This window comes from Mustela lutreola, chromosome 8, assembly GCF_030435805.1.
Source record: "Mustela lutreola isolate mMusLut2 chromosome 8, mMusLut2.pri, whole genome shotgun sequence".
NCBI classification, from domain to species: domain Eukaryota; kingdom Metazoa; phylum Chordata; class Mammalia; order Carnivora; family Mustelidae; genus Mustela; species Mustela lutreola.
Genome location: NC_081297.1, coordinates 7336758 through 7352745, shown reverse-complemented (window position 1 = coordinate 7352745; position 15988 = coordinate 7336758). Strand labels below are relative to the sequence as shown.

Here is a 15988-nt window from a genome sequence, read left to right as displayed (position 1 = left end):
GTCTGTGCTGTTGCTGTCTGATCTCTAATCTCTCACCACTCTGAGGTGCCCGTGCTGTCGACACGTCCAGGTTTCCTTGACCTGGTCTTCCAACCTCCCTGGAGAAGGGAGGGCCACCGTGACAGAGGCTGATTCCCAACAAGCACTCTAACCGGCAGCAGATATGCCCCGAAACAAATCGCTTTTCATTTGCCTGAGAGCACTTAATTTTACACTTGATTTTGCCAGCATAGTTCAGGCAGGATTTCCTCAGTGTTCCCTTTCCTTAGTCAACATTCCACAATTCCCACGCTGAAGCTGACAGGACCAGCAGCATCCTGTTTTTTTTTTTTTTTTTTTTAAGATTTTATTTATTTGAGAGAAAAAGAGAGTGAGAACATGAGCAGGGGGAACATCAGAGGGAGAGGGAGAGGCAGGCTCTGGGCTGAGCAGGGAGCTGGGCACGGGACTCGATGGATCTGCTGACCCTGGGATCATGACCTGAGCCTAAGGCAGATGCTTCACTGACCTACCCACTGAGCCCCCAGGGCCCTCAGCAGCGCCCTCAACAAGACCCGTCTGCTCCGTTGATTGAGTTCCCTTGTCTCTTGCATTAAGGATCCCCTGTGCTTCATGGGAGGCTGGTGCCTTTCCGCTCTTCGCTCTGGTGTTGACATTCTTCCATTTTCCTTTGTCTTTTGACAGAAGAAGGTTCGGGCCTGGAGGAAATCGGCTTTAACTGGGGGGAGTACCTGGAAGAAACAGGCGCCAGCGCAGCCCCTCACACATCCTTCAAGCACGTACGTCACCCCGCCTGTCTTTCTGGTCTGCATTCGGAAGGTGGGAAGGGGCATCCGCAGGACGATGCTGAACCTTTGGGAAGAAAAGGGAAATGGAGGCAGGATTTTTTAGAAATCAGAAGGGGAGGGCAGCCAGCTGTCAGAAGTATACGTTTCGTCCTTGCACTTGATCTCTTCCGCTAACAGGGCTGGGCCCTGGGCGGGGCTCTGTGCGGGAACCGTGGGCACCTTACCCTTATTCTGCACCCTGAGGCACCGCAGCAGACAGACGTGGCCCTGCAAAGGGCACACAGCCTGAGACAGGTAGGACTGATGGGAGTAAAGAGCCAGCAAACAGGGCAAATCCATAGGCTGAGTAATGTTATCGAGGAAGGATAATGATTTTTATTTTGAATGAATACTTTTATTTCAGAAGGACACCTATAAGTCTTAGAGCCATTTGTAGGCAGGTGATTGAAATTAGAGGAAATAACTAAATATTTGGAACACATTTGGATCAAACCAGAAAATCATCTTCTTCAGTAATATTTCTTTGAGCAACGCACAAAATGTGCCCAGCCAAGGACAAGGTCCAGGAAATAAAAGATGGAGGTTTTATCAGACTTTTGCTTATGTATGAGATTTTGGTAATTTATCATTAGCAAGGGAAAGACTCAATTTCCAGAACCCGAGTTCTGAGGCATTACTATTGCTTTACTGGAAATGAAAATTTAATTCTGAGAAACTTTTTTTTTTTTCTTTTCCACTGGGCTATCCAAGGCAAAGATTTAGCCTGAGTCTGGTAAGCAAACGGGGGTACTTTTCCAGCCGGTTCTTGCTTTTGGCCTTTTTGCCTCTCAAGATGCTGGGGTGACTTGGCTGGATCCCTTGAGGGAGTTAAGGAAAGAGATACCGATCCACAATTTTTTGCTTCTTTTCTGGACCAGGAAGTCATCAACATTTCTCCACGTGGAGCCACCCTGTTCCCTTTGATCCAGTCACTTCTCCCACTTTCCTTCCAACCACAGTGCAGTTTCCTTCCCGATGCACAGTTTCCCCAGGCCTGTGGGCCACGTTTAAAGGAAAAGTTGCGTGGACCCGTCGACGAGCCACGTATAAATCAGGCAGCTGCTCCTTGGGGATGTCCGATGCGTGAGCTTTCCAATGTCATGGCTCACTGGCTTGCAAAGCTTCCTTTTTGGGGGACAGCTGGTACATATGAATACACTATCACCCCTAAATAAAAAAAGAAAAAGAAATGCATTCTTAAAGGCTGTGCTATTCTCCCGGTGGCCCCTAGCCACGTGGAGTTTCTGAGCAGTTTGGAAGTGTGCCGTCCACCCGGAGATGTGGGGTGACCGTAGAAAGCTCATGGGATTTTTGTGGGCTGCCTTGGAAAACAACTCTGTCTTTTTTCATGTTGATTGCATCTTCAAATGGCAACATTTGGGATACATAATATTTGAGTTAAATAAGATGCATTACTGAAGTTAATTTCGTCTGTTTTAATCTCTGATATTTATCCAGGCTACTGGTAAACGTCTGGTGGGTGGCTCTTCTTGTATTTCTCTTCCAGCTGCCCTAGGGCAAGAGGAATAGTGTTTTCAAGTGCTGGGTTTTCAGTAGTTCTCAACTGATACAATGTGTCTGATGCAGTGACATTTTCCCTGTGTTTCTCCTTCCTGAAGGTTGAAATCAGTCTTCAGAGCAATTTCCAGCCAGGGATGAAGTTGGAGGTAGCCAACAAGAACAACCCCGACACGTACTGGGTGGCCACGGTCATCACCACGTGTGGGCAGCTGCTGCTTCTGCGTTACTGTGGATACGGCGAGGACCGCCGGGCCGACTTCTGGTGTGACGTGGTGATCGCGGATCTGCACCCCGTGGGGTGGTGCACACAAAACAACAAGGCCTTGATGCCCCCGGACGGTAAGCTCCCTGCGTCTGGACGGCCAGGTAGCCTGTGTCCCAAGCCCCCAGGCCTTTGGAGTCGCACATGATCATCGTTCCACATGCTTGCGGAGACTCCAAAACCGATTTATTGGAAGGTCTGGTGCTTTGTGGGTTCTTCGAGAGTTTCCGTGTGAGGAGGACTCCTAAGTGGGAGGGGGACCCGGATGCATTTTTAGGTGTCCGCTGAGACCTCCGTGGCCTTTTGGGGACTAAAACTTTGGAGTCTAGTCCTCAAATGGGAGTGGGGGTAGGAGAGGAGGAGGCACGTTACAGGAACCTCGTGTCCCCCCGCAGATGGATGGTGTTGCTTTTCTTCTGCTTTAGACACTGGGCATTTTTAAGACATCACTTACTTATTTCCGAGAGAGGGAGAGAGAGAATGTGAGCTGGAGGGAGAGGGAGAGAAGCTGAAGCAGACTCTATACCAAGCACAGAGTCTGATGTGGGGCTCGATCTCACGACCGTGAGATCAAGACCGGAGCCGAAACCAAGAGTTGGCTGCTTAACTAACTGAGCCACCCACGCGCCCCGAGACTGGGCTTGAACAGTCGCCTAGAGCCCGTGGAACGGGCTTCTCTAGTAAGTTTTCATTTGTCTTCTTGTGGGGAGACTGTCAGCGTGGGAGGCGTGGAGACAACCAGGCAGACGTAGAGAAAGGACGTTCTTCCCAAGGGAATCGTCAGAGCTTGTAGAGAGAAGGTACATGTAGTTGCCGGAAACCCAGTGGTTCCCTCCAGCGACCGTACCCCTCAGGGGACATTCAGCCGTGTCTGGAAGCATTTTGGGTTATGACAGTGGGGTGCTGCTGGCCTGTGGTGGAAGGGCCAGGGGGCCACACAGGACAGTCCCCCAAACGCAATCACGGGGCTCGAACTGCCGGTGGCATGGAGTTGGAGAAACCGAGGAGCTCGTCTGATCCCGTAAGTGAGAAAAGCCGCCTTTCCAAATATTTGAATCGTAACACCCTGTTTTCAGTGTTTGATCCCGTGGTGACAGTCGCGGTGGTGCTTGAAGACCCTGAGTGCCGAGGCTCAAGACTGTGTCGTGTCTTCATAGTACCCGTCCGTCTAGTTTAACTTGGACTTGATATCTTTCTTTCTGCCTGACACGTAACGTTGCAGAGTTGAGTTTTGAGTTCCTCTTTTGTCCCCCGTATTGGCAGTTGCTTTCGCCCAGGACTTTGAGATTTGATCTACTTTCTGAAGTTCTGATATATTGTTCTTCTGATTGGTGGGAATGGTCTGCGGCTTTCTACTCCCCCGTGCTGTGCCTAATAGAGGGACTGCTAAGAGGTGGTCATGGACGCACGACCCATGACCCGTGGAGCTTGAGTTGCATTTCCAGGACGTTTGTAGGGACCAGATATGTTGCCTGGGCCTTGGCTGACATCAAGGCCCCTGAGTGCCTCAGAAGAGAGAGAGACGGGCCCTTTGGTCCAGCTTTGGGTCACTGCACCTGTGCTCCCCCACGCGCAGGCCGTCTTCCTACCCCTTTGCCTCCTCCAGCCACAGGCTCACAGGCGGTCAAGGTCAGACCCTGTTTTTGCTCACAAAGTCCCTGGTGCCCTCAGAATTGGTCACATTTGCCACCCTGCCCCTCCCCCCTTACTGATCCTTGAAAACAAATTAGATGATGATACACATACCGTGAAATTCGCCCTTCAAAGTGTACCTTTCAGTGATTTTTGGCTGCACACAGGTTGCAAACCGTCGTCATTGTCTTGATGCCAGAGCGTTGTCCTCACTGCGTAAGGGAAGACCGCCGCTCTGCTCTCCCATGCCCTAGGCTCTAGCAGCTGCCGGCCTGCTTTGCTTCCACGGCCTCGATCATGGAAACACATGGAATCACAGAATGTGAGGCCGCTTGCATTCAGATTCTTGAACTTTGCATCGTGTCCTGGAGGCTCACCCTTGTTGTTCACTGCGTGGCTCAGGACGTCATGCCTTTTCCTGGCTGTGTACTGTTCTGCCGGCGGCGGTCTGCACTCCGCTCTGCTTCAGCATTCGGCCGTGGGCGGGTGCGGCCCTAGTCTCTGTTCTGTGGTTTTACCCGGAGCGGTAGGCTCCGCAGTGGGCTCCGTGGTGGGCGATCGTGCACTCGGGTGGCCTGGTGCTGACACCTGTGCTTGGCGAGGTCTGAGTAGGTGCTCATCCAGGGAGCGAATACTCTGGAAGGAGGTTATGGTCTCTGTTTATTGTGTAATGCCCTTGAGGAGAGGAATCCCTGAAGTGCCTTTCTTCCTGGCCTTTGCATGTCTCTGGAGCTGCGAGTGTGAGCCTTGTTTCTGCTCTGTCTGTGGAGGGAGGGGCGCTCGTGGGTGGTGACCGGTCCCCGCTGTATCTCTGCGCCCCATCCCAGGTCTGCACGCACGCACAGCGGGCTGAGCCCGGTAGAGCTCTCTGCAGCGCGTCCTAGCCCAGGCCTGCACTGTGGGTCTATCTCTTATTTTTTTTCCCCTCTTCACAGAGTTTTAAGTGGATGGAAACTTGTGAACTGTATGCACAGTGTCAGCCCATCTCTAGAACCTTTTTGTCTTGCATGACTGAGGCTTTGGACCCAGGGAGCCGCAGCCCCGCATTTTCCTTCCCCTGGAAGCCTCCACTGCACAGCCTGCTTCTCTGTGTTTGCACGTCTGATTCCTCATGTACCTGGGGTCGTGCAGTGTGTGTCCTTTTGTGTCCTGCTTTCTTTCCCTCAGTGTTGTGTCCTCAGGGTTTGTCCGTGGGCGGCGTGTCCCGGGATTTCCCTTCTTTTCCCTTCCAGTTTTATCGCGATGGAGGGAAGCGACAGCCGTGTGAGTTTGCTGCACAGCTGTCCTCTCGTAGAGAGACAAAGACGAACCAGAAGAAAAAAGTGTGTTTTTCCCGTGATGAGACCTGTCGGGATGTACTGTCTGAAAACCTCCAGCTGTACCACACGGCAGCGTCAGCGTCCTGCGCCTGCTGTCCCTGTACGGTCAGAGCTGGACACTTGTCCCTCTCGACCTCCGTCCTCCAGTTCCCTGACCCCCCACGGCCCTAGCAACCGCACATGTCATCTCCTGTAGTATGGGGGTTACTGGTTCTTTGTTTTTGTTTGTTTGTTTGTTTTTTCTTTTGAGTCTACACAGAAGTAAGGTGCTTACAGTGTTTGTCTCTGTCTGACTTATTTCACTTAATTTAATGCCTCCGGGGCTGTCCGTGTTGTGGAAGATGGTAAGATTTCCTCATTTTATTGTGGCTGAAGAAGAGTCCGTCCTATGTACCTACAGTGAACATTTCGGTTGTTCCCGGGTCTTGGCTGCTGTAACTTAGGCTGCTGTGAACCCAGGGAGTCTTGGTTTCCCCTGGGGAGATACCCAGTCACAGAATTGCTGGATCGTAAGGTCGTTCTGGTTTTACATTTCCGAGGAACGTCTGTACTACTTTCCAGAGAGGCTGTACCGACGGGCACGCCCCCCAGCAGCGCATGGGGCTCCCTGTTGTCCACACCCTCGCCAGCATGTTGTCCCTTGTCTGTCTGAGGACAGCCATTCCGCAGGGGTGAGGTGAGACCTGCGGGGGGTTTTGATTTGCAATTTCCCTGATGGTCAGTGATGTGGAGAGGTACCCGTGTGTGCTCTTCGGAAAAGTGTCTGTTGGGAGCTGCTTCTCAGTTTTCCTTTCTCTGTTTATTGAAGTATCCTTGACACACGTTACGTTAGTCTCAGGTACACAACCCAGTGATTCAGCGTCTCTGCGTCTCGTGCCGTCCCCACAGGAGTAGAGCTCCTACCCGAGCCCTTACACGGCGTTACAGTATCGTCAGCCGTTTTCTGCACGTGGTATCATCCATCCCCGTGATTTATTCATTCCATAACTGGGAACCTGAGTCTCTCACTTGCCTTCACCAAATACATGAAGGGAAATGGGTGAAGCTTCTGCCCATTTTTTTTTTTATAAAGTCTTTATTTATTTGAGAGAAAGAGAGAGAGCGTGAGCACGAGTGGAGGGGAGGGGCAGAGGCAGAGGGAGAAGCAGACTCCCCGCTGAGCAGGGAGCCTGGGACCCCCAGATCGTGACCTGAGCTGAAGGCAGACTCTTAACTGACTGAGCCACCCCACCCAGCCACCACTTCTGCCCATTTTTAAATTGGATTTTTTTTAAGCTGTTGAATTGTATGAGTTAATATTTTGGATAAACTCCTTATCAGATCCATGGTTGCAAATATTTTTTCCCATTCTATAGGTTGTCTTTTCATTTTATCAATGGTTTGCTTTGCTCTGCAGAAGGCTTTTTAGCTTGTTGTAGTCTCGCTTATTTATTTATTTTTTATTTTATCGTTTGTGCCTTAAGTCTCATATCCCAAAAAATCACCCCAAGACTGATGGCTAGGACCTTTTTCCCTGTGTTTTCTTCTAGGTGTTTTATGGTTTCTGCTCTTACATTGAGGTCTTTAGTTCATTTCGTGTTAATTTTCATGAGTTGTGCAGATACAGTTTCCTTTTTTTTTTTTAAGACTGAGTAATACTCCTTTTGCTTTGAATGAAAACAGCCATGGAGGTGAGAAGATACAATGTAACATATGGTTATTTAATTTCCCTGCTCTGTCCTCTCATGAAGCAAACAGGTCTGGATGGATGGTTTGTGCTGATGGAATATTGGGAGTATATCCTTGCTACTCGAAGAATGAGAGATCGTCCCACTTGCCCAGCTCCAAACACGACTGATGGCCACACAGCCATGCCCATGCCCCCCTTGGGCGGGTTCTTGGGCTGCCTCCCTGCCTTCTTGCTGTCCGTGCTTATCTCATTCATGACTCACTCTCCAGGTTTGATACGTTAGCAGCTAAATGCCCTTGGAAGGGGTGCACGATGGTTTCCCTTATAACAGATTCTCTAGTGAATCGTTTTAGAGGCAAGTTCCAGAGTGCTGAATTTTAACACTCTCAGAGCTAATGGGTTCCTTTGGTAGAAATCCATGCTGTTGCTTGAGAGAGAGGGCATAGTTTATTAATCAATTCTTTCTCGCTTGGATGAAAAATGTGGCAGCAGTCACAGTTCCAGAAGCAACATCAAATTTGTATCCTACTGACTTTGCGCTATTAGGCAAGACAGAGACACACTTAAAATGACAAATTCTCCATGAAAAACAGGAACACCCTGTAAAGGGGGGAAGCATTAACGTGATGGAAAGATTTGAAGCCCGCTCCAACAATAACAAGTTATGTTAATTTGAGAATTTCTTTATTGCCAGTTTTAAAGAACTTGAAAAAAATTTAGTAGGTAATCAATATGACTTGGAAATCTTTAGTGCAGAGAACAAAGTCAGGAAATAGCAGGTTCGTGGGGGCAAAAGGTTTTATTGATCGCTGTAGTACAGGATAATTATTGCTTTGTAGCCAGAGGCAACGGTGGTTCCGCAGGGAATCGGGGAATCTATTTTTGAACAAGGATTCTTGTTTGTGTGGTTTTCTGTCTTAGAGAGCTAATATCCTTAGAAATTCTGCATCTGTACCCGGTCAGTCTTTGTCGTGATTAAACTTGAAAGGCATCACAGGATATTAACACAAGGTGAAGTCCACGACACATAATGCTTTTTCTTTGGGATTCTCCACGGTGGTGGACTTTCTTACCGATCTCAGGGAGCAGGGGGTCGTTGTAAAGGCAGAAACATCGCGGCTGGAGCCAGGGATCTGGTTCTTATCTGGCCCCTGCCATTAACCTTGCTGGCGAGGTGGGTTTCCTCTCCATTTCCTCATCTTTGAAATGAGCCTGTCTTACATCCAAAGAGCTTTCCAGTCCGACATGCCTGGGTTTAGGGTCCTTGCAAAGGAAAGGAGGAGCAAGGGGTGCTAGTTTCCTCACGTATATATGAAGCGTGGAGTCGGTTTCGGAACTAGGATCTGTGGCAGCCCAGCCCAGGAGTCTGTACGAAGCATAGAAGTTTCCGTGTTACTGTTGGGGTGATCAGGCTTCAGTGCATCAGGGGACACACGAGGCTGGGAAATTACTGGGAGTGCCTGGGGTCCGTCATCACCTGCAGCTGATAGAATTTCCCTCGATAAAGAGTCGTTGACTCTGGTTCCCTGTTGGAGCCCAGAGAACTGGGAGTCATCCTTCCCGGAGCCAGAGTCCGCGGAAGTGTGGCCGCCGCAGTCAGTGCAAGCATGACGGCTTCAAAGTACGGGCGGCGGGGCCAGGGGCTGAGGGTGTGGGATGATCTTGCCCACCAGTGGGAGGAAGCAGAGAGCCCCCTCTCCTGCGGGGACTGGGATCGTAGCACCCAAGACCTCGGAGGACATTTTGGGATCGTCCCAAGTAGTCTTAAGCATCTTTTGGAGCCACTGCACCAGGACAGTCATTCTGTGACCCGAGATGATAGCTTTACCAACCACGTAGCATCCTTCATGGTCCCGTATTTTCTTGCCTTGCTGTTTGCGATGAATTTAATGTTTGATTTAATGCGAGCCGTCATTCTTCTGCTCAGTGTTACGCAGAAGGAAACAGGCCAGTGGCAGCTCCCCTGTTTCATTAAGGGGTGATTCTGGTCAGCCGGCGAGAACTCTGTTAGAGAGGACGTGTGCAGAGAGACCTGGGTGGACTGGCTGACGGGCCGTCCAAAGAGCCGTGTTCCTGCCCATGAGCTCATTGGTGCTAATCTTTCATATTAGAAGTATTAAGAGACGTACTACATTAAAGCATCGGTAAGTGCACCAGGGGATTAGAGTTCTTATTAGGGGAGCGAGAGGTAAAACGCTTAGGCTTAGGAAATCAATAAGGCTTGATTTATTCATAAGCACATGCAAAGCCCGCAAAGGGCAACTGCCAAATAATTATTGTTTATGGTGATAATGTACGGAAATCATTTAATCCGGTGACTGTTTCTCTGTTATTTACTGAGAACGAGCATTGCTGCCTCTCAGTGTCCGGGGCCCGAGAGTCTGGAGCTCACGCCGGTGCCTGCCGTGTCCCCTGACAGGGGATGCTCCTGTAGGACTGCAGGAAAGTCTGTGTGATGATGCCCGTCCAGATAAAACCCCTCACCCTACCAATGGAGAAATATTTATGCGCGCTTCCGACTGTCGCCGTTAAAAAGTGTTGGAATTACGGTGCCTTAGGAATCACGCCACTAATTTTTATTTTCCCCATTATTAAAATTTCTGTAATTTGAATTGCAAACTCCGCAGTCTTGCCAGAATGACTCTGTTTACCATCCCAAGTTGAATTGAAATTACCGGGAGTTAGTTAATATATAACTTATTTGAATAAAGGGATGTTTATTCATGAAGTGTTAGAAGCAAGTGTGAACAGGGCCTTATGTTACGCGGGTGGGTCCTTCCAGGTTCTGGAGCCTGGTCTCGGGACTGTTCTGGGGGATTTTGTTTTTACCATAGTTGATTATAAATTAAGAGCTGGGGGCAGGTGACGCACAGGACTGGGGAGTCATGGGACAGACAGACCTTCCGGTTGTTTAACTGTGGACTCTTAAGAGGTTGAAGTTGATCGTGTTGTATTTATCACTTAGTTTATTATGTAAGTGACATTTTAGCAATAGGGTTGGAACTGACGCAGTACCACTGTTTGCATCACTGTCCCAAGTGTCGTGGAGCTCCTGTCCGTCCAGGTGGTCATCTGCTTGCCCTCCAGGTCATCTTCTGTCCCTTGTGTGTTGGTTCTTGTTTGCTTGGGTCCTGGTGGTATCGGAGTGTCGGGCGTGGACCAGGAGGGCCCCGTGTGTCCTGTGCCTTCTCCGAGTGCGTGACCTCATGTCGAAGCTCCAGCTTACAACACGCTGGTCTGTGCGATCGCCGAGTTTTCCTTCCGCTCAGAAACGTTCTGAATGTTAAGAATCCAGAGAGCACTGAGTGAGGTTTATAAGAGGGCTCTGAACTAAATGGGCTCGCTGAGTAGACACCTACGAAACTGTGTGTGTGTGTGTGTGTGTGTGTGTGTGTGTGTTTTGCTTTGTTTTTAGCCTATGGAAGGAAAAACGAAACAAAAACCAAAAAAAATAAAACATACAAAAAGATAAGGCAGATGAAATGGTCCTCATTTCAATCAAAAACCTTGTACAGGCAGTGGTGAACAACTATTTGTTTATCAGAAAAACTCGGGTCTCTTCTCCTCTAATCCTACTGCTCGGTGTTCGTAGTTGTTTTCTGAAACTCACTATGTCCTGCATGTCCCCTTAGTCACTGTCTTGCCCAGTGAACGAGTCCATCGTGAATTTTGTCCTGTTGGTATCACGGCTCCTCAGTTAGAAACGGCTTCACCCCCACGGTATTTTTGCTGTGTCCCTGCTTGTCCCTGCTAACTGAATTTAACCCTAAGAAGACCTTTGGCAACTTTTTGAAAAATGTGGCTTGGCAAGGGTGAATCTGTCCCCAGGCCCGACAGCTTGAAGTAGATTTGAAGGTAAGGGCGATTCCCTCCCCCACCTTCTGAAGTCCATGCTTTGAAAGTAGCCGGGGGGTCAGTAAATATTTGTTTATTGATTCAGTTGTGTCAATAAGACTTTTGAATCTTTAGACTTGAAATATTGGAACCGTATGACCAAGGAAAGTTGCAGAATTGGCTTCTTGGGGCTTTTAAGAAGAGGATAGAACGCTCCTTGTCCAGAATGTTTTCCATCTCGTCATTTTTGGAGGCAAATAAATGGAAGAGATTCGGTCTGGAGCTTCCTTGCCAAGTGGTAATCACGAGATTATGTAAAGTTATGTAAATTCTATCAGATGCTATTTGGGTGTTTCTGCACTCCATGAAAACTGTAAGCTCAAAGCGGCACGGTAAGATTTTCCCTTTTGGTGTTTGTCGTAAAAGCGTTTCCTTTCTCCTGCTGCTTAATCCGGCAGCATCTCCTGGGGGTCGGGCCTGGTCTGATTCCGTGCTAGAGGCGGTTAGTTCTGTGGTCTCCGTGGCCTCCTGTGGGTCCTTCATCTCCTCACCAGGGCCTGCCTTCTCTGTCCGCCTTCCCCCATTGAAGGTCCCAGCCCCAGATTGTTCCTGATGGGCCCCGGTAGTGCTGGCCTCCCACACCACTCCAGTCTCTGCCCTGGCGGGCCCTTGAATCCCCTTGGGACCCTAATGCAGCTCCTCTAAGAAGCTTCCAGGCACCTTGGAGCAGATGGCCCTCCTCGGACCTCTGACTGTTCACAGCCTGACCTGCCTGTGTTTTCCCGCCCAGAACCAGGAGCCCCAACACCGTCTGTCCCCTCCATCATGCCTCTGACTGTCCTCTAGCCCACTGCACTGGTGAGCTGCTCCCACCCCTTCTCCTGCCCTGGGCTCCTGAGCAAGACTGTGCCTTCCTATGGCTGCTTGTTAAGTTCCCCCTCCCCAACACCCCCCCCCCCCCATTAAGGCTCAAGTTTCCAAGGTCATGCCTTTGTTGCAGGACCATGCACTCTGTTCTAGGACCATGCCTTCTGCATTTATCCGAGAGGTTGACAGGAACCCCTCCTCCCCGCCCGACACACAGCTGTGTGGGGCTCTCTGAGGGTGCCCGCCCCCCACCTCCGGGCTTGCTGACCAGCCACGTGGCTTATGCAGCTAGCCTTCTGGATGCTGGCTCCCATGATGCGTTGAAGACGTAGGTTATGTGACTTGATCATGGCTTCAGCTGCTTTGAGGGCTTGCGTCTTCGTTTTATAGCCTGTCTTCTGCTCTGCGAAGGGCCACACATGAATGTGAACACAGCAGGGGTCTTTGATGTTTGCATCGTACTTAGACCAGGACGAGAGGGGCGTCTGGCCTGGGATCTGCCTTCTAGAAACTCAGCGAGTCTCCGGACCTTCTTAGCCCCCTGGGGGTCTTGGACTCAGTGTGGGCACAGAGAACGCCTCATTCTGAGCGTTCTGTCTGGGACAAACGCTGGTCGGGCACAAGGGAAGCGAATCTGCGTATCTCTTATGCCCATGGAGACAAGGCCTGTGTCTGATGGCTGTGGATTTCGTGGGTCGTGGCATTGCCCTGAAAAAGTGATGTGTGTGTTAATAATGCTACATGTTACTGAGGATCGACCTTGCAGGGAGCACAGACGGAGACTTTCTGCTTATAAAGTTTCCCTCTTGAGTAGTTCTGAGTGTCCTTCTTTTTTGTTGTTGTTGTTGCTTTCCTGGTGTCCTATGGTGTGTTTCCAGAGGCGGTCAGTAATCGGTGCAGAGTTCGTGACACGCTTGGACGTCGGCTGAGGGATAGTAAACAATACTAAATTTAAGTTTGCTTATGAAATGAAGATATTTTACAGTATAAATTCATGCTCATCTCACACCTGTGTGTATAGCTCTAGACACAGTGATTTTTTTACATCAACAGCCGGAAGGTCGTTGGATGCTAGAACGGTGGATAGTTTTTAGAAAGACATTTAATGAAGGTTATGTTTATAAAAAGTAGATAAAATACTAAATTTTATTGAAATATTTTAGATAAAAATTTTGATACTAATTATAATTTGTAATTTTCCTATTAGTTTCAGTAGGTGATTTGGAATATTTACAGGGAAAATAGCTTTTTTTGAAAAGCTATAATAAAATAATTGGAGGGATGCTAAGCGTCTGCCTTTGGCTCAGGTCATGATCCCAGGGTGGTGGGATCGAGTCCCATATCAGGCTCTCTGCTCAGCGGGGAGCCTGCTTTCTCCTTCCCTCAGTCCCTGCTCCCTTGCCTGTGCACTCTCTCTCTCTCGCTCTCTCTAAATAAATAAATAAAATTTAAAAAAACCCTTGCAATTTTGATTTCTGTATTTTGATTTGCCTTGTTTTGATGGAGAATATTAAAATTGTATAGACTGGATATAATTATATTTTATTTTTTATTCCCTTAGAGGATTGCTGTGAATAGAATACAAATTATGTGAAAAATCTTGATTTTTTTTTAACTAGATAGTTAATGCTTTTTTTCTGAGAAAAGGACAAGGAAAATAACTTTTATGGAGTAAATATGTAATGATTTATGAACTATGGAAATCTCTAATTTATTACTTACCCAGCATTGTTAGCCCATCAACAGCCAGACACACCATCATAATTAAATTTATGAATCTTCGGCATTTTGCCTACTTGCGCTCGTACGTAAACCGTAGCTTTTTACATACTTGCCGATTCTGTTCTGATGAAGATCTATTTGCCAGCGGAGGAGGAAGGGGCAGCCTTTATCTCCCAGCGCGTTTGATGAATAACTTGAGGACGTTCCCACAGATGTGGCGGGGGAGGGGGGGCACGTTTGTGCCCTTGCTGGGTTCTTTCCAGTCTGGAGTAGGGGAGTGGCCCTGAATCAAGGCTTCCACAGCGGGTCTCTCACGGCCCCCATGACCTGGCCCGGCTTGCATCTCAGGATTCAGTTTCCGGAACCACACGTTCTGTTGGTCTCCGGAAACCCATCTGCCTGAGAAGACACCAACAGGTGTCTTTCTCCTGCTGCCTCCCCCCCCAGCCTGCCTTCTGCTTTAGAGAAGAACGTCATCTTTTGCCTCATTTTTGGGACACCGAACTCAAAAAATCTGTGTGTGTTTTTTTAAATATTTTATTTATTTATTTGACAGAGAGAGAGATCACAAGTAAGCAGAGAGGCAGGCAGAGAGAGAGGAGGAAGCAGGCTCCCCGCTGAGCAGAGACCCTGATGTGGGGCTTGATCCCAGGACCCGAGATCATGACCTGAGCTGAAGGCAGATGCTTAACCCACTGAGCCCCCCAGGCACCCCTCAAAATACCCGTGTTTTAAGCGAAGCCTCCTTCACTCGAGATACCACATTACAGTTTTATGCTTTTAAGCTTAATTGTCAAACTTTGTGACATTACTTAAGTTTTGATCGGGACCAAAAAAGAATTTTAATACTCGGGAGCCTAAAGACTTTTTTTTTTTTTTTTTTTAGCTTATGGTTGGAGGAATTTTAAAAAGTTTTAAATTCCATATTACATTTTCTTTCTGTTGCAGGGAAGTATGGTAGGACGAGCAGAAAAACAGTTGGGAGTGAAAAGCTAGTTTGTGGGATTGTAGCTGGAGGGTGTGGGATGGGTCTGGCCTGCGGCGGAAGGGAGCACCGCACAGATGGGTAAGGCAGCGCTCGCTCCGGTGCATTTCAAAGTGCGCGGCGGAGGGGCCCAATCATTTTCCCGGGTGCAGTTATGTGAACGATGTGGCAGTTTTTTCCCAAATGTCGTATGTGCACTCATGGGAAATGACATCCTTTGCAACCATCTGAATGAATGAAGGATTTTAGAATGCCCCATCGAAAATCCATGACTGGCGAGTGTAGATTTTCAGAATCATTTGGAGGGGGGATGTGAGCAGTAAAGCATAACACTCGTGTCAGATGAAAGGCCACTTTGAAGAGCAAAGTTGTCCCTCCTGCTCTCCTGGGCGGATATGTGGGCTCTATAATCTGGAAGGTGTGCGTGTTCTGAACGTCTGTGCATGCCCACCTCAGACTCGTAATTTAGGTGTTGAGAGGTGTTTCACGGCTTTAAAAGGACGTCTCGTAGCTGGGCTTTCATAGAACTGCCATCCCAGTCACGGACTCCTGGCAAGTCTTGCTCCAGGGTTCTTCACTGATGGGAACACTAGGAGCTGGTGGAGGGAGGACCTTGGGTTGAAGGGGGGGAGCCCTCTCGTGGCTGCCGGCAGCTGTTCATTACTATTGCTGTAGGAATGGAAACAGTTTTATGTCAGTCTACCAAGGATTATTTATTGAGGTTCTACTATGCGCCCAGGGGCTTTTTTTTTTTTTAAGATTTTTTAAAAATGTATTTATTTGACAGAGAGAGATCACGAGCAGGCAGGCAGAGAGAGAGAGAGAGAGAGAGAGAGGAGGAAGCAGGTCCCCTGCTGAGCAGGGAACCCGAAGCGGGGCTCGATCGCAGGACCCTGGGATCATGACCTGAGCCGAAGGCAGACGCTTTAACCCCCTGAGGCACCCAGGTGCCCCAACGCCCAGTGGCTTTTTTGGTGGGAATATATGATATGGTTAGTATTTAGCATTTTACATGAATTTCATTTGTAATATAGTCAACTTTTGGCCAATAGAATGTACTCAGATGATGGGCTTACTTTTGGAAACAAATTTTTTTTTTAAAGATTTTATTTATTTATTTGACAGAGATCACAAGCAGGCAGAGAGGCAGGCGGAGGGCGGGGAAGAGAAGCAGGCTCCCTGCTGAGCAGAGACCCCCCGATGGGGAACTCAGTCCCAGGACCCTGAGATATGACCTGAGCTGAAGGCAGTGGCTTAACCCACTGAGCCATGCAGGCACCCTAGAAACGAATTAAAAAAAAATTAATTTGAGAGAGAGCACGAATGAGCGTGCACAAGCGAGTGTGAATG

The 15988-nt window shown here is 48.7% G+C and overlaps 1 protein-coding gene across 4 annotated transcripts in view; it reads left to right on the top strand.

Moving 5' to 3' along the window:
- The window catches only part of SFMBT2 (Scm like with four mbt domains 2), a 228742-nt gene that overhangs the window by 27731 nt on the left and 185023 nt on the right, over positions 1–15988 (top strand). For all 4 annotated transcript variants that reach the window (XM_059183765.1, XM_059183762.1, XM_059183764.1 and 1 more), the window contains exons 3-4: positions 685–779; positions 2447–2687. In XM_059183765.1, coding sequence (XP_059039748.1) covers positions 685–779; positions 2447–2687 — 336 coding nt within the window. The remainder of the gene's footprint in view (positions 1–684; positions 780–2446; positions 2688–15988) is intronic.